The 27723-nt window shown below is 38.1% G+C and overlaps 1 protein-coding gene across 1 annotated transcript; it reads left to right on the top strand.

Annotated features, from left to right (window-relative positions):
- Positions 1–313: 313 nt before the first annotated feature.
- CA13 (carbonic anhydrase 13) lies at positions 314–27723 on the top strand. The gene is made up of 7 exons (XM_069465611.1): positions 314–350; positions 3532–3729; positions 12346–12464; positions 18399–18494; positions 19872–19934; positions 20442–20597; positions 27604–27723. The coding sequence occupies exons 1-7, from the start codon at positions 314–316 to the stop codon at positions 27721–27723; spliced, it is 789 nt and encodes a 262-aa protein (XP_069321712.1).

The raw sequence follows: 27723 nt of genomic DNA, 5'->3' as shown, positions 1-27723 counted from the left end.
CTCTCTGGAAACCCTTCTCTTTCCTTCTCTCTCCAACCCAACCTCCCATTCCTGAGTCCAAACTGGGACTCAGAGGGATTCGTGCCCAGGGCTCAGCCCAGCCCCGCGGGCGCCACCATCCTCCCCGCACGCCGCTGCCCCCTGGAGGACGAGGCCAGGAGCGCCCTGGCCCTGGGGTTCCAGGGCTCCCACTTCTGCGAGCTGCACCCCGAGGTCCCCGCCCTAAACTGGCTCCCGCCCGCGCGCCCGCCCCGCTCCCTCGCTGCTGTCGCTGCCGGGCCCCGTCTTCCTCTGCCTCGTACCCGGAGGGACCATGGCGAGGCTCAGCTGGGGATACGCCGAACACAACGGTGAGCGCCTTTTCCTGATCGGAGGGGGGCTTTGCGCAGGGGCTGCCCAGGGGGCTGGCCCGATGCCCGGGCGCCCGCGGACCACACGCTGCTGACCTCTCACTCGCGAGCAACTTTTGGGTTCCTCTTTCAACTGAGAAGCACTTCTCAGAGCCGAATGCAGGAAGCGGAGGGCAGCTTTGCCAGTGTAGACAGGGAAAGCCTCTTTTGTGGGGTGTTGGTAGCGGAGGTGAGTGTTGGTGTGTGTTAGCTGTATTGAGATTCCCCAGACCCCGGAATCTTCCTGCATAGTTCGTTCACCTTCATTTGAAGAGCAGAGGACTTTCCCCTGTAACAATCACTTATCAATTAAAGGCTTAGAGATTAGAAGTCTGATGACATACTTTAATGAAATAAGGACAAGTTCGCTCTTAGTCATTTAAGCTCATTATTCACTTGGGAAAAACAAATCATGGAAAAATCTTTGAAAATATGTTTAAGAAATCTTAACTTGCATTGTGACACTGAAGATTAAGTTGCCTTCTTGGCAAACCAAAAATGCTGCAAATTTCTTAATAGCTGTTACTGTAAAATATTCCCATAGCAATTTGCAGTTGGTTGACTGTTACTGTTGACTTTAGTAAGCCTAGAGATTCTTGCTGGGAAGTGAAGTTATATTTTGGGCTACTTCACATTTTTCTTCCTCTCTTTCCAGACTTATCCGTGCAGAGACTGAAGATTAGCAAAGGATTATTGAAATTATAAAACATTGATAAAAATTTATTGATAGGAGAGACAATAATAAGATGTATAACTTTCTTTTTGTATATCCTAAGTTATCAAAAGTAAAGCATTTTTCTTGTGTTTAGATTAAACTGAATTGTTTCTAGTAATGATTATTTGAAATAATTGCAAAGTGACACCAAGAAAGCCTATAGTGAATGACGGCCCAAATTAGGGGTGTATTAGCTCAATTTAGCATTCCACAATGTATACATATTTCAAAATATCAATCGTGCTGCACACCATTAATAAACACAATTTTTATTTGCCAATTTTAAAAAGTAAATAAATGATAACAGAAAAATTAAGGCTGTGAATAATAATACATTCCTTTGATTATTTGCACATACATTATTGAACAGTACTGTATAGACAAATTTTATGGAAAATTTACTTTCAGAAACAGAAAAATTCCATTTCTAATTGTATGGCCTGTTTAAAGTTATGATTAACATGCTAGCTTAAACATGGTAGGGGGTGAAATTTAGCACTTTAATAATCGTAAGTGTAATATAGCCAGATTTTTTTTGGATAGAGTTCATAATTATAATCTTACTTTTTTCTAATTTCCAGTTTATATTTAGGGACAAAACACAAAACAATTTCCCTCTCTGCTGAAATCATTTTTATTATTATTTTTTAAATCTTTTTTTATATAAGGAATGATATAGCTGATATTATTGTTATTTAATAGTCACTGGGTGGCAACAGTGCCCTCATGGTACTTAAGAAGAAGAAGGGTATATCAATCGATGGGTACTGATTACTCTTTAATAGATTAGAATTTATTGGCCCCAGTAAAGCTCATCTTCAGAAATTTTAAAAATCCACTTTAGAAAAGCCATTTATAAGGAGTGATTTTTGCATTTTTGTTAGGGATTGTAGGACTATTCCCTTCTTTTAGATGAAATCACTCTCTGAGGACCACACCTTTCAGTAGATTAACTGTGGCAAAATCCTGCTGGAAATGTGTTGTATCTTGACTAGGCAAGTTTTGTTGCCTGTTTTCTGTTTAGACATTGGCAAAACCAGCCCCTGGGCAGATAAAAGGAAACGAATTGGGAATGGCAGAACTGATAAAATGGATCATAAAGTGGTGAAGCTCTGAAAGGGTACCGCTTTCACAAACAACTTACAACATCTTCCACCAACCTTTGATCGTCATACTGGTTTAGTTTAGGGAATGTGATGTTACTGAAAACTGTATATCCCTGAGGATATTTAAAAGTTCCTGAATCAAGTTTGGAAACATCATATGTCTCTACTTAAGAATGATGTTTAAAGTTGGACATTGTAGAAAATTTTAAAAGGGTGCCTTTTTAAAGGCAGGGAAATGAACTGACTGTAGTGTTTAATAAATAATACTGGGTATTTGATGCAAAGTATTGATATTTTTATTTTATTTTGGTTTAACTTTTCTTTTGAAAATAATTTTGCTTATAAGGAACCGGAAATAGGAGAACAAAGGAATTAGGAGGAGAAAGAAGCTCTTTCCTAATTGGAAAAATGTCAACAACATGTTGTAGCACATGCATTGCATATTTGAAATCTAATTCTCATTAGGTTAGCCTATACTTGGTGGCAGTAAAATAGAAGGCAGACAGATACATAACGTGTCTGATTTGTGACCTTGATGCAGTTCTGATTTTTTGAATAGAGGATCAGGATGATAGTTGCCCCTTTTGTTGGAATTCAAATGTAACATTGGCAATAACCACAGAAGGACCTTGTGAAATGTAGAAGAGAAGAAATAAATTACAACTTAACTTCACTGCAGATAATCAACAGTATTATATTTCCAGACATGGTGCAGCCATTTTATTCAGATTATCCTATGTGAAAATTTTTGTGTTTTTTTTGGTATGCCAGTTGGACATCATGGTAATTGAGTTGAGGCCTGGGTGACACTAGAACATACCAGTGAGTGATAGAAGAAAGAAGAAAGAACTAGGGACAGCATCTTTAAGAGGGATACCCTTTCTTTGATATACAGCTTTCTCAGCTCCTTTGACTCTCCCAACCCCACAAACTTGACCTCTGGAGCAACCACAGCTCTTTCTTGGAGCTGAGACTGAATCTCATTGTTTTCAATGATGAACTGTGCTATTGTTTTCATTTTGATAGAAGGGTACCTTTGGAAAGTACTTTATAAAATTTACACGCTCCTTTGTCTACAAGTGTTACTGTAATTCTGAAAATGACTTCTGCAAACCAGGAGTTTCCCACATCTATAATAAAAACAACTAGTCTTATAAAAAAAATTAGATGTCAGGGTTCTGAACGTGAGAATCTCATTTTATTAATTTTTGTTTTTTCTTTGGTCTCAAGTCTCAAGCATAGTACATTATGCTTGATGAATGTTTGTTGAATGAAAGAACTTACTTAGTCCTTTTCTTTTGATCCTATATATTTAATTAAGGTCCCGTTCACTGGAATAAATTTTTCCCTATTGCCGACGGTGATCAGCAATCTCCAATTGAGATTAAAACCAAAGAGGCGAAATATGACTCTTCCCTCCGACCCCTTAGCATCAAGTATGACCCAAGCTCAGCTAAAATCATCAGCAACAGCGGCCATTCCTTCAGTGTGGACTTTGATGACACAGAGGACAAGTCAGGTTGGCATTTTTTTTCGTTTTTTGAGGGGCAGGGGGTGACGGGTTTGGTTGATTAGGCTGTACTTTCTTATCTTTCATATTTTATATTTGCTAGACTGGGAATTTGCCAAATTGAAGTATATTTTTTTCTTCATGTGAATTGAGATATCCTTTGTATATCTGGACCTTCAGATAATGTTACCTTAAAAAAATACAAAAGGGTATTTAGAAAAGGGTATGTTGCCTGATAATTTAAAATTGATCTGTTATTATAACTTCACTTAGTATTTATAATTATGAAAATATTGAAGTTTAGTAGTATTTTATAAATAATCCATGATTTGTTTCTGTAAAGTTTTAGTCATAATTATTTTAGCATTTCTTTGCAAACATATAGCATCATTTGTACATTGTTTAATAGAAAAAGGTTAGTTTTAAAAAATATCTTATTCTCTTACTATATTTTATTTTTATTTACAAAAAAATTTTTTGAAACAGGGCCTCACTCTATTTCCCGGGCTAGAGTACAGTGGCGTTCTCATAACTCATTACAACCTCAAACTCCTGGACTCAAACTATCCTCCAGCCATAGTCTCTCGAGTAGCTGGGACTACAAGCATATACCACCACACTTGGATAATTTTTCTAATTTTTATAGAGATGAGGGCTCACTATGTTGCCCAGGCTGGTCTTGAACTCCTGGCCTCAAGTGATTCTCCCACCTTGCCCTCCCAGAGTGCTGGGATTACAGGCATGAGCCACCACTCCAGGGTCATTTTCTTATTTTAATCATAAAAGTAATATGCACATATAATAAATAATATAATAAATAATACAGAAACATATGATAAAAATTAATATTTCTTTTCCCCCACTGCCTCTCCTGAAGCAACCAATGTTATATTCTTCCATAACATTTCAATGCTTAAGTCATGCATACATACATACATTTGTATTATGCTTATTTTGCATTTTCTTTTTAAAAATAAATTTGAAGTAATGCTATACTACTTAGAAAATTTTCCCCATTTAAAAATATTTCATAGACATCTTTCCAGATTCAAATATGTAGATCTAATGCTCTTATTTAAGAAACTGAATTGTATCAGCTATGCTTGTGTCATAATTTATGGATCGTTCGCCTAACAATGGACATTTAAAGGAGGAAAAGAAGTTTAATTTTTTTTTTTTTTTTTTTGAGACTCAGTCTGTTGCCTGGGCTAGAGTGCCGTGGTGTCAGCCTCGCTCACAGCAACCTCAAACTCCTGGGCTCAAGGATACTCCTTCCTCAGCCTCCCAAGTAGCTGGGACTACAGGCACGCGCCACCATGCCCGGCTAATTTTTTTCTATATATTTTTTAGGTGTCCAGCTAATTTTCTTTCTATTTTTAGTAGAGATGGGGTCTCTTTCTTGCTCAGGCTGGTCTCGAACTCCTGAGCTCAAACGATCCACCGGCCTCGGCCTCCCAGAGTGCTAGGATTACAGGCATGACCTACTGCGCCTGGCCGGTTTAATTTTTTTTTAAAGAACGAATATTTAAAACACCTATTTACTGTATATTTCTTACTAGTACTTTTTCTAGAATTTGTAATAAACGTTTTGTTTGATTAGTTCATGGGATAATGTCTTTCACACTGTGAATAAAGGATCCATCAAATAAAACTTTATTTGTTAATTTATTAGCTAAATGAAGAAGAAAAGAACATTTTCTTAAACATTTAATTCTTCAAGCATACCTACTGTCTGAGCATAGATACTGCCCAAGGTATCATGTTTACAAGCAAAATGAGAGAAAAGATTAGATTCATATTTTAAAATACTTTTTAAGGCTTCTGAAAAATTATTTTTATTTTTAGTTTAATATTTGGATGATGTTGTATTTGCTCTATTAATGAAAACTTATAGTTAAATTCAGAAAGTCCGTAATTAGAAGAAAGTTTTCACTTATTCATTAAGCTCAGATTTATTTTAGTAGTAATATCTTGTATTCCTGTAAAGCTTTATTGTTAGCAAAAATTATAAGCCCACACAAATTTCTTCCTTTTTTTTGTCAAATTCATAAAAGTGATACATTTTCATCAAAGCATTGTAAAAAATGAATAAAGAAAAATTAACTCATGGTATTTTCAACATTTTTGGGGGTTAAAGGAGGAGAGACCTGGCTTTTTATATATATTCAATTGTATTTCCTTCAGGCTCTTAATTTTGTGAATCTGTGATAATAAGTGTGATGAATATAATTAGTACATTGGCTTCTTAATGCAAAGTTTATACCACCCATAATCGTAGTTTGACACTGTTTAAAATATCTCAAACGTAAAAAAGGTGAGGCTACCCATTCCTCGTTTTAGAATAAGAAATTATTAGATTGTACTTCATCGAAAACTTTATGTCTTTTCTTTATAAATGTAGGTAGCTTTAGTGGTAAAAAAAATATTCCTACTCTAATTTGCTCCGTAACAATACAGGTCTCTCTCTTTCTTCCTCTTTTCCTCTCTTCCTCTCATTTTCCCTCTAACTTGGGTTAATCATGAAACCAGTTTTTTTCAGATTTGATACTTTGTGATTAGTAATGTGTGCTCTTTCCCTTAAACAAAGATCTTGTTCTTATCTAGATCACAGTGAAATTACCAGTATTAATTGAAAATGTCCATGAAGTACTTTGTACTCCTTTGAGACAGAAGCTATGTAGATATGGGTCATGATCTTATTCTTTTTTTTGTCAAGATAAACCAAAAGAGATTGTCTTATGTTGATTTTGGGGATTAAATCAATGAAAAAGTAGAAATCACTATAGTTAAACAAAATAAGTTGTTGCTTTTTTTTTTTTTTTTTTTGGTAAACTGTAAAAAACACAAAGACACTTTCTATAGCAAAACCCTTTTTAATTTCCATAAAAGTTTCCATGAAAAGTGGCCGGGCGCTGTGGCTCACGCCTGTAATCCTAGCACTCTGGGAGGCCGAGGTGGGCGGATCGTTTGAGCTCAGGAGTTCGAGACCAGCCTGAGCAAGAGCGAGACCCCATCTCTACTAAAAAATAGAAAGAAATTATATGGACAGCTAAAAATATATATAGAAAAAAATTAGCCAGGCATGGTGGTGCATGCCTGTAGTCCCAACAACTTGGAGGCTGAGACAGGAGGATCCCTTGAGCCCAGGAGTTTGAGGTTGCTGTGAGCTAGGCTGACGCCACGGCACTCACTCTAGCCTGGGCAACAAAGTGAGACTCTGTCTCAAAAAAAAAAAAAAAAAAATGTTTCCATGAAAAGTAGCCATTCTTGACCAAAATTAACTCTCAATCCCACAGTCAATAAACCACAGGCATGAGATCTTCCTCAGGGTCCTTGCAGGGCTTGTTTGGCTGGGCACATCCATATCCCATAGTTAATCTTCCATGAACCACCCTTCAGAATTTTAATAGTCCTTTAAAAAGGAAGCAGGTGGATGTGAAACTCTTTAGGAAGAATTCCGATTGGCTGTTGTGTACAGGGGAAATCGTAATCTCATGAGGAAAGACTAGGCTGTTCTCACCCCAGCTACTGGTCTTTCTTGACTCAGACAGTATCTTACCTCTTTGGGAACCTCACCTGACTGGTTCTGCCACCCTTGCTGGGGTGTCCAGGGCCTCCTGGACTTGTCCTATCACAGAACTTTCCATGCTGTGTTGTAATTGCTTCTCTGTTTTTCCACTGAGCTAGAGACTCCCTAAGGCCAATAGCTATGTCTTACTTGTCTACCTAGCATGGTGCCTGGCACACAGTAGGAACTCAATGAATGTAAGTTACCCCCCAAAAAACTTTTTTTCTATGATGGAAGGATGTGGAAAATACTATGATATGGCATGAGGGTACATTAGGATACATAGATTAAGTCCCAATTACAGTCTCATTATCTAGTTCTAGGTAACTGCCTGAAGTCATCCAAATTCACAAGATCTTAAATTATATATTAAAAAACAAACAAACAAACAACAAACAGAAAAAGATATAGGGTGTGGACATATCTTATGTGTGTAATCCCCCCAGGAGCCAAGATATCCAGGAAAATGAATTGGTAATCTACAACAATGTGATAATTATATATTTAAAAACTTTGTTGTAATTATCTGTTTCCTTCACTAGACTAGGTTTCTTGAGGATACGAACAGCCATGCTCATCATTGCATGCTCAGCATTGAATAGGTGCTGGCCCCTGGTATGCACTTAATAACTGTTGAGTGAATGAATGATCAGAAAGCAGCTTGACGTGGATATACTCTGAGCAAAAGAAGTCAAATGCAAGGAAGGCTCTCCTGGCACCATAAAGCATACAACGCCCCAGTGACTGGGAGAGTCCATGTCCTTTGATCTCTCTCTTTCTCATGATGTAATCCTGGCAGATTTGTAGCCCTTCTTTCCCTGGATTCCATGCTAATCAATCACATGTGTGCTTTTCATTCAGCTTTACGTCAAAGAGCCAGCTTACCATACAGTGATTAAGTTATGGCTTTTGTTGGGTTCACCAGTTCTAAGAATATACCCTTTAGTGATTCCCAGGTAACTTCAGTAGCAGCCTTACAAACTAACATGTGCGGAGGCGTACTTTTCCAGGTGAGGTCTTTTATTTTGTCTTAGTAATATTAATCAATCCAGGCACTGTCCTAGGCACTGGAAATAGAGGCGACCAAGACAATTTCTGCCTTAAAGCAGTTTATATACTAATGGGATAGACAGTAGGTATATGAGCAGACAAATGTGGTGATTTATAATAATTTTTTTTTCTGATCTTGTTGCCAGCTTGTTCTTATCATTCAAGACAGCTGACTTCAGTGTAGTTTAGGAAAATGAGCAGGGTCAGCAAATTACCATTTAAAAAGTCAAATGCACTAGAGAAGCACACATGTCAAGTTTCACAATGTTGTTGGTCATTGCAGCATATAGCCAATAGCAAAGATTCTTTTACTAAGATATTATATTTTTCCTTAACTTTTATGGGATGTAACCCTGGTTTCTTAATCTCTGGAGACCTCCTATATGATTGTGTATTATTTGGAATAGATTTTAAAAGAATAAATTCTAAATGAAAGAGTAAATAGACTATACGAGTGTTGTCCGGAAAGTGTTCAGCCATGTAATATGAAAAATAGAGACATTTATTGAAGAAGATATAAGAAACATTGTACATAGGACAATGACACCTCAGTCCTCTTCAAAGTAGGCACCTTGGAACCTCACACAGTTCTCCCAGCGTCTCTTAATCCAACCCATACATGTTCAACATTCTCAGGTGTTCTGCTTGTTGCAGGTCTTCCAGAATGTGGATCACTTTCAACATATTCTTGACCATCTTTAAAATGTTTGGGCCACACTTTTATTTGTGCTGCACTAATTGCATCATCCCCGAAAGCCTTCTGAATCTTCTGAATAGTTTCCATGGAGGAATGTTCAAGCTTAATGTAAAATTTGATGCACATTCATTGATCTACTTGCTCAGTAATTTTGAATGTGACGGCCACACAGTACACATGCTCACTCAATGGCATCTAGCACCCCACTGACTAATACAGTGAAGTCATCATTGTTCACGCATGAGCATTTCAGTCCACTCTCCTTGGCTGCCAGGTTACATCGATGTCACCCAAATAGTTCTCATTATATTAACAATGGTTGGATACTTTCCAGACATCCATCATATATGTCAAGTGTGATTTTGGAGAAATAACTCGTTTTTTAACATTAAATGAAGACAATATTTATTTACTTATCTAAGTTGAAAAGTAAGATGAATAATTTGACACTTGAGGACACTAAATTCATTCTCATTAAAAATAATTTTTATTGTCATTATTCATTCTATACCATAGTTTAGGTGTTTTATTATAGACTGCCTCAAAGTCATTAACAAATAAACCTTGATATTTTGACTTACTTTTTCCCATCTTGTATTTCTTTGGAAGAAGACTGCTCCAAGAAAATGGTCTTCTCCGCAATTAGGCATTTGCTGATCATGATCCCAGGTTGGATATTTTAGTTGAAAGATTCAAATGTGGAGTCCAAATATGTAAAGTGTAAGGCAATCCTAGTTGCTTGACTAAGCACAGCTGTGATAAGCTGGCTTTAAACCCTGGACTCAGAGCAGACTTTCCAGAGATCAACCATTATTCTTGGATGTTTCCCTAACAATGTGTGTTTTTTTGTATCACTTTCTTTCTCCAGAGATCAACCATTATTCTTGGATGTTTCCCTAACAATGTGTGTTTTTTTGTATCACTTTCTTTCTCCAGAGCCAGTTTGCTTGCATAGTTTCCCAAAGTCAATTCCACATTGATTACTCAAGCTCTCTAATCTGCTTTTTATCTGTGAAGGAATGACTTTATGGTTCAGCTCAGTTTTCATTATGCAACAGCAAGGAAAAGAAAAAAACACAATAGAGCTATTGATTTCTTTTCATTTAGAATGCCATTTCATTTATAACGTATACAGATTGTGTAATGTATACGGACTGTGGTGTCACTTATGGAAATGTGCCTTTTAAATTAATTTATCTGTGAATCACCTTGAAAGTATTTGTAAAAAGACAAATCAAATATTTTATCATTCATTCATCAAATATTTATTGTGTATCTTCTCTGCTAAGTGATGGCAACAGTGGGGACCCAAACAGTCTTTGACCTCATGAATATTGTCCAGTGGGACAAAAAACAGTAAAATTATTCGTTTTTAACAGGGCAACAGGAGACCAAGCCCTAGAGTTTGATCTAAGTGGCTCTCTCTTCTCTTTTATGTTTTAGAGTGCTTTGAAAATAGCTATCTTTACTTATTATAATGAAATCTGGATCCAAATAAATCTGAAGGAAGCCCCAACCATTCAACCTTCCAAACAATATATATTATGTAAGCTCATAATTTTTTCCTAGGCAGTTTTGAGAATTTTTGAAGTTAAGGATCATCCAATTCAATCTCCTAATTAAAAATAGAAAGATAAACACAAATACGGACAAGGAAGCTGAAGCCCACAGAGGCTTAAGTGAGTTTTGAAAGCTCACATAATTTAGCGGCTACACTGGGTCTGTACCCAGGTCTGCAAGATTCCAATCACTTGCAAATCGTAATCACCCATGTTCAGCTTCATCTGAGTCAAACTGAGTAAGGAAGAAGTGAGTTCAGCCAGCTGTACTGGTCAATGCACATGGCAGTCTGGTCCATTCCCTCTCCTACAGCATAGCTCAAGGAGAGGTTTGCCTTAGGCAAATGTATTATCTTTTCTGCTTTTTTCCCCCTCTTGCTTTGTATAGATGACTGCATGTGATAATTTTTAACATCTTATATAAGGCAGATCATTCTTGACAAATTTTGCAACAGTGTTTATAGGGCATCTCTGAAGAGGAAGGTAATTTAAATTAAACTATTGTTAAAGCTGTGCCTCTCCAATCTAACACTTAATTCTACTGGGTGTTAATGGAAGTTTAGTAATGCTTATGGTATATCCAGCATCCAGCACTTCCTTCTCCCCCCATATCCTTTAGACATGCTCAATAAAGAGACAGTTTAGGGATTATGTTTTCTATTAAGAAGCTTTTCTAGATACTTAAGATATTATTGTATTGGTATTGTTTTAGAGATGATATTTATTGAGGGAAAGTACTAAAATGTGCTTTGCCAAATTGACAAAGATGTGACAGGTTTTTTAAAAGGTTAATTTTGTCCTGTATTTCACGTTTCCCCAAGAATATAGAATTTAAATACAAAAGATGTGCTCACTTGGCCAATTTTTATAGTAATAATAACAGTGATAGGATAGTATTTAATAGTAATAGGTAACATGTCCATGGTGCTAATTGTGTGTCAGGCAGTGAAAGTGCTTTGTGTTTAATTTTTCTTCTATTTTCGTGACAACATTAGGAGTAGGTCCCATCACTGTGTTCAGTTTTTAGACATGGGAGTTAGTTTGTCCAGGATCACACAGTTAGTAAAAGAGAGTGTGATGGCAGGGTGTGGTGGCTCATGCCTGTAATCCTAACACTATGGGAGGCTGAGGCGAGAGGATCACTCAAGTCCAGGAGTTTGAGACCAGCCTGAGCAACATAGTGAGACCATATCTCTACAAAAAATACAAAAGTTAGCCAGGTGTGCTAGCATGTGCCTGTAGTCCCAGCTACTCGGGAGGCTGAGGCAGGAGGATTGCTTGAGCCCAGGAGTTTGAGGTTGCTGTGAGCTATGATAATGCCGCTAAACTCTAGCCGGGGTAACAGAGTGAAACTGTTTCAAAAAAAAAAGAAAAAAAAAGCCTAACCATAATGCTGCACTGCTCTATCAAGGTCAAACTGTATCTTTGCATATCACATCCTTATTCAGAGAGGCTGGCTTATCCTCAGGGCTGTTCCTTGCCTTTCAGAATTTCTAATTTCTTCTACTTTTTAAACAGTCCCAGGTGTTCCATAAAAATCTGTATTGTGGACTCTAACCTTTTAAAACGTTTTGTTTTCACTTCACACACATCTAAAAGTTGTATGCTTTTCAGCAAACCGAATGACACATTTGTAAAGAATTCTTTGGAGGACACGGACACACAGAGTAATTCAGGGAGATGTTGCAGGTTGCGGCAGCATCTGTAAATATTTTTTTCTTGCTAACAATTTAAAATCTGTCGGTGTTTAGTTCTGCGTGGGGGTCCTCTCACTGGAAGCTACAGGTTACGACAGTTCCACCTTCACTGGGGGTGCGCTGACGACCACGGCTCCGAGCACGTGGTGGATGGAGTGAGATACGCCGCAGAGGTAAGCCACCACACATGCCACCACACACCTCTTTGAGTCAGGGTTTGCCTGTGTGGTGAGATTTGAGGGGTGTAGGGGGCAACTGTCTTGACCCAAAATAGATCCCAAGCCAATTAGGTATCTCAGTGCCTAAAACTGCTTTATTCATTCAATACGAGAATTTATAAATACAAGAGCTTCAAATGTTGTCCTTCTAAGCATTAAGGTAACCCTGGGAATTTAGGATTATCTGTTCGCATTTTAGAAATGAGTAAACTGGAGACAGGAGAGTTTAACTAATTGATCCAGCTAGGAAACATTGAGATAGGTTTAAACCCAGGTCTGTCTGATACCAAATTACAAATTCTTTCTACCTATCTGTTGTATCTCCTGAAAGGCCAGTGAGAAGGGAGAGAAAGAAACATTTGTTTTTTAAGTCCAACTGTGTTCATATTTGGGCCAGACACAAACATATATTAATATGTAAAGCCCACATTTAAACAGGTGACAGGAAATGGCAAAATTCCACTTAGCAAAAAAATATAAGGACACAAACTCTCCTCCTAAACTCTACGTTACCTCTGCATTTTCAGGTATAAAATAGAATCTCTGTTAATTATTGAGGTCATTGGTAAAACATAGCACAAGAAAGCATTTATTGACTTGTTTTTTTTTTCCACTGGGAAGTTAGTCCTTTTTCTTTATAATTACATTCATTAATAATACTCTGCTTTTTCTAATCCTCCGCTTAAAGAGCAAAGTGTAATATGCTTCAAGTTTTAATATAATTAAATATTACTAACACCCAACTTGACCATGAGATGAAAGTGAATTATTGGATGACTAAACCAAAACTATTCAAGTGAAAATAATTTGGCTTGTGAGTCAGCCAGGCAAGACAGAGCAATGTTACCAGGCACGTACAATACCTTTCTTCATGCTCTCATGGTTCCTGAGCTGTGGAGTTTGGATGTACCTGTATAGCCCTGCTGTTCAAAGACATCCAGCAAACAACTTTGTCCTAATTTCACTCTTCCATTAACATGTGCAACTGCCCTTGAGGATATTATCCAAAATGTCTGTTTTGCCAAGTAAATCACTTTTGTTTGAAGCCAGGTGCCTTAGGGTATGACATCTGCTCTGTCCTCAGGGTAGAGGAATAGAATGTACCTATACAGTGTTCTCTGGTGATGTACAAAGATGCCAAGAATGGAGAAAGTGGAACTCCTGAATCTGTGGGATGTCTCAGTTTGGATCATCTGCAGAATAGTTTTTCTGTTTGCTTTCTAAAGTTTTATGTTCTAAATTTAACATATTGTTCTAAATCTTGAAATCTCCCTGGGGGTTAATTGTTGGCTGCTTTGGATCACTGGACTTTAATTTTCCTTTGCAGCTTAGGGAAATTGATTACATTGCTTTCTGGTTATGCCTTGTACTTTAATACACTTGAAAGTATGATGTACTCTCAGAGAGGTTTACTGCCAGTTGGCAAGTAGTTTTTTGAAAAGGGCTCTCGTATCCTGAGGCTCAGAGTCCTGTCCTGAAGATTAATGGCTGTGTTTGCAGATAAAGCTTTGTGGACAAAGGTTTGACTGCAATTTCATACTGTTCTTTAGTATGCATCTAAGGCTATTTGTTATTTTATTGGTTCATATATTCGTTCACTCTGTAAGAATTCATTGAGAGCAACCACATCCCCAATCTTTGCACAGTGAACTCATGCTTACCTGAAGGGAGTGCTGGAAAGAAGTAGCGATGCCACAGGTCCCGTAACATGCAGCCTAAACCAAACTTGGGGTCAGAGAAGCTTTCCTGTGGCAGAGGCTTTTGACTGGAATTCTGAAGGCTGAAGGGGAGGGAGCCAGGCCAAGGGGAGAGACAGCAGTGGTTTTGCATGGAACCATGGGTGAGGACTTGGGGTGGAAAAGAGCCTCATACCTTTGAAGAACAGAATGGCCTGTGTGATCAGAGCATGGAGAATGAAGGGGAGAGTTGTCAGAGGCAGAGTCAAAGAGGCTAAGTATGGCCGGGTCTTACTGAGCTAAGACGTGGTAAGGATTATGAACTTGATTCTAAATGCAATGGGAAGCCACTGAATGGCTTTGAATTGGGAAGTGGTCATATTTGCATTTCAAAAATATCATTCAAGCTCCAGTTTGAGAATAGGTTGGGTTGAAGCAGGAGTGGCTAAGGAGAGCTTTTGAGGATGCTTTTGGGGAAGTTCCAGCGGCCAGTTGATGGTGTAGGTGTAGACGGCTGGCTGGCTGGAAGTGGCAACAAAACCCCTGTGGGGTTTGTTGATTGATCGGGTTTTAGGGTGAGAGAGGGCAGGAGTCCGTGTTTCTGGTGTCGAGATAGGAAATGCTGATAGAGAAAGAGGAAATCTGAGTCAAATCTCAGGGTTGCTGGGGGGGGAGAGGCGGACAATAAACAAATAAACAAATGGTACGTGGTGAGTTCTTTGATGAGAATAATACCATGTGATCTGGTTGAGGGACTTGAGTGGTTAGGAAAGGCCACTTTGAGATGTCAGTGGAACTGAGACTGAATGACAAGAAGAAAACACTATAAAAAATCTAGAGAGAGCTTTCCAGGAAGTGGGAACAGCAAGTCCAAATGCTCTAAGGTAGGAATGAGGTTGGCATGTTCAAGCAGAGGAAGACACTGGCCTATAGGATTGGAATTAATGAGAAAGGAAAAGTCGTGGGCTGTGCCCTAGAGAGGCAGGCAGAGGCCACACCACACTGAGTTGTTGAGCAAGGTGAGCAGTTGGGAATTTATCTTTAATGTAGTGGGAAGAAGACAATAGAAGGTTTTGAGCAGGGGAATGACACACTCTGCTCTATATTTTATAAAATATAACTGGCTACTGTGTGGGCAGGAGGCTATTGGCCAAACGTTGAAGCAGGGAGATAAATTAGAAGGTTACAGAAGTCGTTGAAGTGAGCAATGATGGTAATTTTGACTATGGGGGTAGTGGAAATGAGGAGAGCTGGATAGATGCATGATATGTTTGGGAGGTAAAGTCAGTGGGACTTGTGGATAGATAGGATGTTGTAATTTAAGGAAGGAAAAAGAAGAATCTAGAAACACTCTTAAGGCTTTGGCTTAAGCAACCCGGAGCCTGGTTGTATGAATACCATTAACTGAGATGTGCAAGCCCAGGAAGGAGCAGGTGGAAGAGGGGAATTAACTTTGTGTTTTGGACATGTTAAGTTTGAGATGCCTCGTAGGCATTCTAGGCTCATGTAGGTGGTTGGATACAAACCTGGAGTTTAAAGAAGAGGTCAGGGCTGGAGATGGTGGCATTTGGGAGTCACTTGCATTTGGTTTCAGGTTCAAAAGAATACCTTTATGCTCACACCTAGAAACGATTCCAAGGGGTTAAGTATCATCAAGTTATTTCCTTATAAAATCAAAAAAAAAAAAAAAGAAGAAGGAAAGAAACAAAAGGAAGAAAAAACTATTTAAAACTGCAACATATAAAAATTTAATTTGGGGCCTAATATGATGATTTGTGACATTACAGAGAGATTAAAGTGATTAATTATCCCCAAAGCATCTAAAAAAACTGGGCTAATCATCCACTCTGTGTTTGGAACTTTATCTGATTATAGTTTATACAGAATATATAATAAGCATTTTAAATATGTAGTTAATCATGAACCTGTGATTTCAACACTCATGGTGGATTTTTGGCATAGTACTTGGCAGTATATTTTACATGCCACTAATACGCAGTTTAAAACTCAAAAGTTGCATAAAATTATTATTTAGAAGTTATTTTCCACTAGAGAAGAATCTTATAATTTCTGTTTTTGCAGTGGCTACAATTTCTTGTCATTCAGCGTCAAATCACTGCTGTTGTCATTATTGGTCAGGAAATGTGTTTGTTATTTTGTTTTTTTAAGTTTTCATTCAAATATTAATACAAATGATGATAAAAGAGATATCAGTTCCTCTGTGAAGGTATTGCTGCCAGTGAAGCAAGGTATGTTGAAAAAACAAAAAGATTTTCTTGTTCTAGTTTCCCATCATATTTTATATAGTCATTGTATTTTTTAACTAGCAGAAGATGGTTACATATAGGATATATATATGTGTGTATATATATATATATATCTGTGTGTGTGTATATATATATTTTTTTTTTCATCTCTCTTTAGTTACACATTCATTTTCTGACCGATTGTGGTTGTGACCCTAAAGAAGTCACTTCACATCTTTCTATCTCTTTGGCGTCATCTCTTACTAAGTGAGCTGATGCATTGGCACAGAGCCACGTAAAACAACTTTAACATCCTTATCAGCCCTTCCCTGACAGCATAGCATCATCTATTGCATGTGAGCCAGATGAATTATGTTTTCAGGTTTCTTTCCTCCCCCAACTATCTCACATCACCTTGGAACTTGGCACACAGGAATCTGCTTTTATCTTTTCTGTCTGGGTATCTCACCAATCTTCCTTGATTATTTGTGGATGGTACACTGTTTTATAGTTTTATAGTTGACTGTTTATGGTAACTCTTATCTATCCAGAAATCCCCTCTTATTAGTTGCCCGGTAGAGTTATATTTAAAGGATGGGATAAAAACCTGTATTTGAATATACTAAATTCTCTCTGTAACAGTCGGCTAAAAGGGTGATTTGGGTGTGAAGACCCACATCAGTGTTTCATTCCTTATGTGCCAAGAGGATTCATGAGAAGATCTTGTCTGAAGTCGGTCCCTCGTATCAGGTCCTTGGACAGCATGGCCTGGCCTTCACTGTTTATGATCGTAGCTAAATCTTTTGGGTGTGTCACAGTGCTCTTTGGCTTCTATCTCGGTTTGTCCTTCCCTTAACCAGGACTGAGGACTCTCCAAAAGTGATTTTCTGCTTCATTGTTATTTTACAATCTTTCCCATTTGTTCATGTGTTTGGGATCCTGCATTTTTTACAATGGTAGAATATTTAGGACACCTTTGGGTTTTGCATAAGGTTACTTGAGTGTAGATAGAGTTGAGAAGTAGGTGAAGTCCGTTTTCCAGAGTTCCAGGTCCCTCCAACTCCTTCCCTTCCCACTTCTTTCCTTTCATTCTTCAGTAACACCAACTGCCCCCTAATGTTTTCCTCTGACAACTTTGGTTCCTAGACCCCAAAGCCTCTTTTTCCTCCTTAAAACTTGCTCTTAGAAAAGGATCTGAACATAATCATAGAAGGTAGTCAATGTATAAGAAATGATAAGCAAGTGAGGTGATGGCTATGTTAATTAGCCTGATTAAATCATTCCACATTGTGTACATATATCAAAGCATTACATTGTGCCCCATAAATGTATTCAATTATGATATGGCAATTAAAATTAATCTTTAATAAAAATAGCATGAATACTGCTTAAAATAGTTACTCATGAGGACAGTTTGTATTTTCAAGCCATAAAAAGTCTTAAACTGTAGTGGTAAACATCTAACTGGGCAGTGCCAGGAACAGCCACACTGTCCTTGGCAGTGGGATTGTCCCTGAGAACCTGTTGTGCAAGAGGTTGACTTCTCCACCCACCTGCGAGCCCAAGCCCTTTCAGTGGAACTCTGCTGCCAGCTGCAATTGGATATCAGGCTGCTCCATTGCAATCCCATCTGTGGAAAACACGGAAGAGCCCCAAGTTACTTGGGAGCAGTGGTGGGAGTTTGCTGGGGCCAGCAGGGCTGGGAAGGATGCTCAGGGCATTCTAAATAGTCTTTACTATAGTGCATCACAGACTAGGTTAGTGATCTTAATCCTTCAGTACTTGAACTTTTGTTTTTGGACAAAAGTAAATAGGAAGATTCTGTCCAGGGTTCTTGTAAAGAATACATTATACATATCCCTATGGGTGAACGGTACCAGGACATCTACATAAATGTTTTATTTGCATTTATGTTTTTCAGGATGTTTAAAAAAACATTTGAACCATGTTGTGTATCTCCCTTTCAGCTCCATGTTGTCCATTGGAATTCAGGCAAATACCCCAGCTTTGTCGAGGCAGCTCATGAGCCAGATGGACTAGCTGTCTTGGGAGTATTTTTACAGGTGAGAGTCCATTGATTTCATAATCAGCCAGGTTGGGTAGAGAGGTTTCAGTCATGGAGAAGACGTTCAACCGTTTTTAAATAATAAACTAATTCTAGGGTTACTATTCCTTTTGAAATATATATATATGTCTAGGAGCATTGCTCATGATTCTTCTCATTGTCCATTGGTCAATAAAGAGAATAGCAGCAGAAATAGCAGTTGAGTTCCTGAGAAGAAAAAATTTATTCGGGGCTGTTCCTGGTTACACACTATTTAGAGATGTGGGACCGAATAAAGTTAAGTTCCTGATTCTTGAAGCACTTGTCTGACCACAGTGGCATGTTGTCCCAATGTGCAGACCAATTTTTAACATATTAGCTGCCATGAGAATTGTATTTAACTCATTCTAGTTTTGATCCCGGGTCTGCATGAAGCATATATAAAATCTTACTTGTCGATGTTCTTAAATGAATGTTGTAGTAAATGAATAGATGTCAATAAATTTCATTTTTCTATTTATGTTTACCTTTAAATTACACTTCAAGTTTTTATTCTGTTTTCATAATAAAACACTGGCCCCAAGGAAAAGTTTATGACTTTTTTGTGCGGCAGTCAATGTGTTAAAAAAATTTTGTTGTATTCTCCTTTGTCTAATATTTGCATGTGGTCAGACAAGTATTGTTATCATACCTGGGGACGGGTTGGGCCTCTCAACTCCCACTGCCACTACATTCTTGCAGGGTGTGACCATTGCCACACCACGTACTCTGCATGTGAGGTGGTAACTCTTGGAGCTGAGGTTAGAGGAGCATGCCGGGGAGCCATGGATGGCAGTAGTTCTTTGCCTTTGGCCACCAAGTCTGGATGGTGACAGTAGGTTTCAGGTGTGACAAGAGACTACACCTTAATCCTGAAGGGTTTAAAACCTTCAGGTAGATTCAGAACACCCCTGATGAGACCTCAAATCATTTTAGGCAGCAAATTGGAGATGTTTTCTTCTAATATTTTGTTGCCATCATAAGTTAGTTTGGATCTAGGGTCTGAATGCGCCATCTGGCTTAGTTGTGCAGATATTTCATTAGAGTTTCCTAATCAAAGTTTCTCTCAAGTTAACCTATATCTTAAAGCTGAAAAAATATGAAGCTCTTACTACTAGTTTTAGAACCAACTTGAAAGTTCAGTACAGAAACCCTGTAATACTATCTTGTTGTTCAGATTCTTCTGGTGTGATAAGGCCCGCAGGTAAAAGAGAAACTTTGTTACAGAACAATCACTGTATGTTCTGAGCTGGCTTAGGTTTTTTTAAAAAAATAACTTAAAAATAGTGGCTGAAATGGAGTGATTTGGACTTGATGCGTTACAGTCACCATTTCTTTTGAAATGTCATGTTTTTAGATTGGTGAACATAATTCCCAGCTGCAAAAGATTACTGACATTTTGGATTCCATTAAAGAAAAGGTAAAATGAATTACTATTTGCTAATGATTAACATATTTCCTTGTTCTCTCCTGAATTCTCTTATCTTTCTTTTTGAGACTTAGACCTTAGACGTAGCAAACTCTGCCTGTTTTGAAGGAAGTTTGCAACATACTTGACCAAAAAAGCAGAAGTAACCTACTACCACTTATCTTTTGAAAATTATGAAAGGGTCTTAAATTATCTAAAATAATCACTAATAAATATATTTATACCTAATTAATTTCTGGTATTGTTGTATTATAGAATAAGTCCTTAATCATAACATGTTTTAAAGACCACTTATATTAAAACAAATCTATTGCTTTTTAAATAATTCTATATGATGTGCTGCCTTTTCTAAAATTTTTAAGATGAAGACAGATGCTTTTTTTAGATACTAAAAGAAGATATTAAATAATTCCATATTATTTTATTGGATGTATATGTTTTGAAGCTGTGTAAGGCTATCCCCATTATAATTTGCAGGAATTCTCTTTGTTCCCCCAGGGTAAACAAACTCGATTCACAAATTTTGACCCATTATCTCTGCTTCCACCATCCTGGGACTACTGGACATACCCTGGTTCTCTTACGGTTCCACCTCTTCTCGAGAGTGTCACATGGATTATTTTAAAACAACCTATAAACATCAGCTCTCAACAGGTAGATAACCTCTCCTCTTCCAAGTTGATCCTGATTCACTCAGAGTAAACTGGGCTGAATCTTTCTTTCTTTTTTTTTTTTTTAAGCTCTGCTCTTCATTTCTGCCACATTATGAAGCCTGTGTTTTCCCTTAATTAGATGGGTGGTTGGAGTAGATGAGATTTATGTCCCCTTCTTTGACTTTCTGTGATTAGATTCTTTCTTTCCCACTTCTTAGAAATATATTATGCAGAGTGACACTGATGAAAGTGAAGCATCATTTAAGGGCTATAATTGTTTGCTTTTGTTTTCTTTTGTTTGGTCTGGGATATAAACAGGCTGGAATACAAACAAGAAAATCAAGAGAGAGCCTGCTCCTAGAAGGTGACATTCTCCTGTCTAACCTCAGTCCCTGCACCTGCTTCTCCCACAGATTTCAAAGTGAACCTTGAGAACAGTGATAAGTGCAGTGCCCTACGAAACGTGTGCCTGCTAAGGTGAAGAGGTCATATTGTGTACTTAAAAATTTGTTGAAAGAGTAGATCTCATGTTAAGTGTTCTTACTACAATTAAAGAAGAAGAAGAAGGAGACAGGGAGGAAGGAAGGAGGGGGAGGAGGAGGAGAGGGAAGAGGAGGAGGAGGAGGAAGAGGAGGAGAAGTTGTTGATCCTGTAGTTTTGTTGACAGCACTTTTGTGCAGGTGCCTGAGGGGTTTTTAAGCATTTGCTGAGAGGCTGCGGGGTGGCCACCTATGCTCTTCTTATGGAGACATTTACTCACTCATTTTTCTGTTAAGTGCTTATTGAGCTCCCATGGTAGGCCAAGAGTCTGCAAGCTCAGGATATCCTGTCTTTAACACGCAGAAACTCTGCCTGGAGCTCTGGACCATTTGGCTGACTAATCTGACAGGTGGATGCTGTGTGTTCCAGGATGTTATGCCTCTTAGTAGATTTTGTTTTGTTGTGTTTTTGTTTTTGTTGTCCTTTTTGAATTAGGTGCTGCAGTACCTTAACATGAACATAGTCTAGTAATTTTTGCAGTTTATAAAGTACCCCTATTCTCGGCTTGCCCACCTCTCTAGCTGTCCCCGCCTCCCCCACCTCCACCCCACCGGCATCAGACTAGATCTGGTTCACCTTTACCGAGATCATTCATTTCAAGTAACATTTCCTCCGGGGTGTTGAACATATCCAGCTTTCTGTTGAGTGTTTCTCCTCATTGACCTTGTCTTTAGGATTAAAAACAAATAATATCCTGATGTATATTTTATTAAAACATTTTATAAAAGTCCCAGATAGAAATCCAGAGCTGGACTGACATGAAAACTTCTGTGAACTTTTTCCATCATCTTATCATGATAAAAATGGCCTGCCACTGATTCAGTGGCCTTATTAATAGAGTTCATTTTTCTCCTCTTCACATGCTAAGCTGTTTACTCTTTGTTAAATTTAAATGGTTAATGTTAAGAATTAGTAAATTATAACATCAAGACAGTAAATAATAAGGGGATCATGTTTTCCCTCATATTTCAAGGATATCTTTATTCCAAGGCACTTGGAAAATAACTTTTTATTTTGTTTTCAATCTACTGATGATTTGGAAGAGAATATATCAAAATATATACTTTAGTTCCTTAAAAATAATAAAGTTAATTTTATTAAAAATAACCTCCTACAAATTTAGAAATTATAACTGCGTAGCTGTGGATTTACTACTTTATCTTATTTGAGGCTCAATGAATTAATATTTTTAATGTGTCTTTTATGCTGTACAGTATATAAAAGAATAGCTGGGTTTTAGAGCTATAGTGTGATTGTTAATTCACATTGAAGTATTCACTTAAATCTACTGTAGCAGGAATAATTTCAGTCATTTTAATTTTTAGCAAGATTGAGGAAGTTATTTGGGTAATAATTCAAGTTATTATAATTTGATATTATGGTGGTTTTAAATGTGAAGCAAAAGATATTTTAAAAATCTGATCCCAGTCTAACCATGAGAAAAACGTCAGACAGAACTCAGTTGAGGGACATTCTACAAAATACCTGATCAATACTGTCAAGGTCCTCAAAACTAGAGGGTCATCAAAAACAAGGTAAGTCTGAGAAACTGTCACAATCAAAAAATGCCTAAGGCAATATGACTACCTAATGTAATATTGTTTCCTGGATAGTATCCTGGAACAGAAAAAGACATTAGGTAAAAATAAGGAAATCTGAATAGAAGGACTTTAGTTAATGATGAAATATTAATATTGATTCGTTAGTCATGGAAAAGGTACCATACTAATAGAAGATGTTACGATTAATGGAAACTAAGTGTGGGGTATATGGGAAGTATTTGTAGTGTTTTTGCAATAATTTTGTAAATCTAAAATTATTCTACAGTAAAAAGTTTAAAAAATCCAAAACATGAGCAGGTTGATAAAATTATTCAGTTGCTTAGCTCTTTCATGTAAAGTAAAATGAAAATGTCTTTTGTATATACCACTGATTTAAAGAGTTACTTTCCAAAAGATAAATTTTTTTTTTTTTTTTTTTTTTTGAGACAGAGTCTCACTCTGTTGCCCCAGCTAGAGTGCTGTGGCGTCAGCCTAGCTCACAGCAACCTCAAGCTCCCGGGCTCAAGCCATCCTCCTGCCTCAGCCTCCCGAGTAGCTGGGACTATAGGCATGCACCACCAGGCCTGGCTAATTCTTTCTATATATATTTTTAGTTGTCCATATAATTTCTTTCTATTTTTAGTAGAGACAGGGTCTCACTCTTGCTCAGGCTGGTCTCGAACTCCTGAGCTCAAACGATCCATCCACCTCGGCCTCTCAGAGTGCTAGGATTACAGGCGTGAGCCACCTCGCCCGGCCCAAAAGATAATTTTTAATCTAAATTTTGGCAGCTCTTTTAGTCACTTAGAAACAATGTTTTTATTCACTTTCCAATTCCAGCATATAATGTCACTAGTTGTGAAGAATAAATCTTCTTTTTAATGAGTAGAAGCCAAATTTTTTTTCTAGGGTTTTCTACTGCTATTTCTTGCCAAGTCACTGTTTGACCTAGGGGGCACATAAGATGTTTTCATTTTCTTTTTCTTGATTCAAATCCATTTTTCTTTCTTAGAGTCACTCACTGAGGACTAAGTTCTTGATTTAAGTGCCATGCCATTGAGCAGGTAGATAAACTGCTTTCCAATACTTTTTTTTTTTTTTGTTATTGTTGTTTGAGACAGGGTCTCACTCTGTCATCAAGGCTAGAGTGCAGTGGCATCATCATATCTCACTGCAACCTCAAACTCCTGGGCTCAAATGATCTTCCTGCCTCAGCCTCCCAGGTAGCTGAGACTACAGGCATGCACCACCACACCTGACTAATTTTTCTATTTTTTGTAGAAATGGGGCTTGCTATGCTGCCCAGGCTGGTCTTAAGTGATCCTCCCATTTCCACCTCCCGAAGTGCTGGGATTACCAGTATAAGCCACCATGCCCAGCCTTTGCTTTCTGATACTTTTGATAACAAATCTGTCATTTTCTTTGGAAGGCTGACTTTTCTTGCCAGATCTCTTTGGGCTATCCTAAATCATCTAAGTTGACTTACTCAGCTGCTCAAATTCAATGTGCAAAATACTTGGCTTTGATTCTATTCTCCTTTTTAAAAAATCCTCTTTTTTGTTTTTGTTATTTGCATACAGTAAAACTCACAAATTTTAAATGCTCAATTGCTGATTTTGGTAATGGAAGTTAAGAAGAGGAGAGACTATTTGTCATTCATGAAATGAGGAAAGACTTCATGGGAAACAACCATTGGGATGGTTAAAAGATTAAAAGGTGGCAACTGGTTGGGGTAGCAAAGGAAAGGAAGGAATTTCAAGAAGGAACAGCATAAATAAGGGCAAGAAAGGGAAATGCAGAAAATATGTGGGCAGCTTTGTACCTGTGGTTCTCAAACTTTAGTGTGTCCAGGAACCACCTGGGGAAGCCTATAAAAATGTAGATATTTGGGTCTTATTAAAAATTCTGATTCAGAGGTCTGCAGCAGGGTCCAGGAATCTGAATTTTTAAGAATTAACCCAAAGTGTTTCATTCAGATGCTCTGGGACCACCTTTCACAAAACTGCCTTCGAGTAAGACCAGCGTGTGGATTGATTGATCAATCTAGGAAGATTAGTTGGAATAGGGTAGTTGAGAGGACTGGAAGCCATGCCAACGAGTTTGTTTTGGGTGCATATTAAATTGTTAGAAATGTTATATATTTTAGAGATATATTTTGAAATGTTTACACTGAAATGATATGATGCTTCGAATTTACTTCAAAATCTGGTCTGGGCAGGATGGGAAGGGGAGAGAGAGCTTGAGTGAGAGTACGGATGAAAAACTGGCTGTGTGTTGATGATTGCTAAAGCTAGGTGATGGATTCATGGTGGTTTATTACACAGCTGTTTCTACCTTTATGTATGTTTGAATGTTTCAATAATAAAAAGTAAAAAAAGAGAGATTGGGGGAAATGGGAAAAACAGAAAACAAGTTAGAGATGCAGTATAGTTCAGTGGTTAGTGCATGGTTTATTGGCCAGATAGCTTATTTATTGAAACTTCCTAGCTATGCCTCAAGTTCCCCATCTGTAAAATGGGATAATTGTATATTATTGATAGGGTTATTTGGGGGATTAAATCAGATGATATAATATAAAGCACTCAACACAGTCCCTTGCCCTTCATGTTCTGTAAGAGTAGAGCTTATTTTTATTATTACTCAACTTTAGCAGACAGTGGAGTGCGATTAAAGATGTTTGAGCATGAGGGTGACATAAAGCTGTTTACAGAACTGTTAGAAAAGAGTATTTCAGCTGACTGAGGTGATTACACAAGGAAATTAAAATTTTAGTATTAGAGCCAAGGAAACCAGCAAAACGGGTCACACCTACCACAGCCTCAAAGCTGAACTGGACATAATCCTGCCAGGAGCCTAGAGATGCTGAGTTAGCCTTAGTGACAGAGGGGCAGGTTTCCTGCCAGGACAAAGCCTGGAACCACATGAGGGCGTAAGACTGGTGGGGGCCAGCCAGGGATGTGCATTTCAAGGCCAGTGCAGTGGTGGAGGACACCAGATCCAAGAGAAATCTGTGTGGGTACGGGCAGGTGCGGGGTCTACTTAGCTGGGCCAAATGATTGGAAGACTCGGAGTCATACAGCAAAGGGGCTTCATGAGACATCTGGACAGGTTTAGGGACTCTCGCCCAAATGAGCAGGCTGGGCGAAGAAAGATCTAAAGTCACATGCAGTTCTAGACTGGTGAGGCCAAAGATCGCAGCAAAGGGAGCCACGATCAGTTTCCAGTCGGGCCGAATGGGGGTGTGAGGCAGATGTGGAAGGAAAGTCAAGCGCAAGTTTTGAGAGGAATCAGTAGTATCCCCGGGGAGGCAAGTTGTGCTAGTGGAGACCTGTGAACCAGCATTCTGATTCAGGACTCGGGATTCCTGCACAGCCCCCTGGAATGTCTGCTCCAGACAGACCTGGATTGTCATGATCTGCAGAAGGCAGGGCGTCTTCCTGATGGTCCCAGAGGTTAGGTTTTATTAGCTTCTTCACCAGAGATTCTCTTAAGTCTCATCTGGTTTGAGCTATAATGATCTGGTCTAATGAAACATAAGTAATGGTAAGTTGTAAACACTTGCCTCCTCCTTCCCATATCTGTACTCTTATTTTAAAAGCCACCTCAAAATATCACTTGTGGAAATACATGGTTGGTTGTATATGATGGACAGTCCTGTCTCCATAAAGCTGGTTATAAACTGTTGCCTGTTTATTATAAAGGACCTCTCTCTCCTCTGCCTCCCATTCTCGTTAGTACTGTACAAGAAATATTTTAGGCCTCAGGTAAATGATGATGATGGAAACCCAAAGGGTGTGTCTTAGTCTGAATTTGCTTGACTCTAAGATTAGATGATTAAAAAAGTTTAGAGAGTGGAGATTCTCATTCCTAATAATTTGTCCTCATGAAAACAAAACAAAACAAAAACATCAAAAACTTGTATAAATTGACAATATATTTTTTGGTGAATATTTCTGAGAAGATAGAATTATTCAGGTACTTTTTCAATCTTCATTTTACTACTGTAGACCTGTCCTAAATCTTAACAAATAATATTAAGCCACCAAGGAACTGTTAAAAATTTACAAAACTTACCTATAAGAGAAAAACTTTTCAGCAATTATTATTATTATTTTTTTGCTTTTTTGAGACAGAGTCTCACTCTATTGCCCGGGCTAGAGTGCCGTGGCGTCAGCCTAGCTCACAGCAACCTCAAACTCCTGGGCTCAAGCAATCCTTCTGCCTCGGCCTCCCAAGTAGCTGGGACTACAGGCATGTGCTACTATACCTGGCTAATTTTTTCTATATATTTTTAGTTGTCTAGCTAGTTTCTTTCTATTTTTAGTAGAGATGGGGTCTTGCTCTTGCTCAGGCTGGTCTTGAACTCCTGAGCTCAAACGATCCGCCCACCCCGGCCTCTCAGAGTGCTAGGATTACAGGCGGGAGCCACCGTGCCCCGGCCTTTTCAGCAATTAAATAGTGATGTAGATTGATATTTATTGACATGTAAAAATACCCAGAATATATACTAAGTGAAAAATATCAGGTTACAAGGCAGCATGTATAGTTGAGCCCATTTGTGTAATAAAACATGTCAGGTGTAGGGGCGGGTGTGTGTGTGTGTTTATAGATTGAAAAATAATCTTTGATTTCTAGGTATGTACTCTTTAAACTACATTTTCAATGTTTCTTCTTATTACTTTGATCTGCAAATAAAGACTGCTTATATACTTAATTTTTGAACCCGTAGGTATTTGTACAGTGATGAAAATTTGGCAAATAGTTGCTTTATTATGTGTGACCCTTAACAGAACATTTTCATTGCAATATTTTTAGGCCCTAGTTATAGACATAAAACTATGTTTCTGAATTTTTTTATGCAGGGTAATTTGTTAACATTGGTGTGACCTTCTATGTTGAAACTAACTCTCCTCTTTTCTTTGACAGCTGGCCAAATTCCGCAGTCTCTTGTGTACAGCAGAGGGGGAAGCAGCAGCTTTTTTGTTGAGCAACCACCGTCCCCCACAGCCCCTGAAGGACCGCAAAGTGAGAGCCTCTTTCCGTTAA

The sequence above is a fragment of the Eulemur rufifrons genome, chromosome 3 (genome assembly GCF_041146395.1).
Source record: "Eulemur rufifrons isolate Redbay chromosome 3, OSU_ERuf_1, whole genome shotgun sequence".
NCBI lineage: Eukaryota > Metazoa > Chordata > Mammalia > Primates > Lemuridae > Eulemur > Eulemur rufifrons.
Note: the sequence above shows the minus strand (reverse complement) of the source record. Positions and strands in the feature narration are given on the sequence as shown.

Coding starts and splice junctions, on each gene's coding strand:
- CA13 (XM_069465611.1), top strand. CDS start 314: ATGGCGAGGCTCAGCTGGGGATACGCCGAACACAACG. Junction 12,465..18,398: donor GAGTGAGATACGCCGCAGAG/GTAAGCCACCAC, acceptor TCTCCCTTTCAG/CTCCATGTTGTCCATTGGAA. Junction 18,495..19,871: donor TCTTGGGAGTATTTTTACAG/GTGAGAGTCCAT, acceptor TCATGTTTTTAG/ATTGGTGAACATAATTCCCA.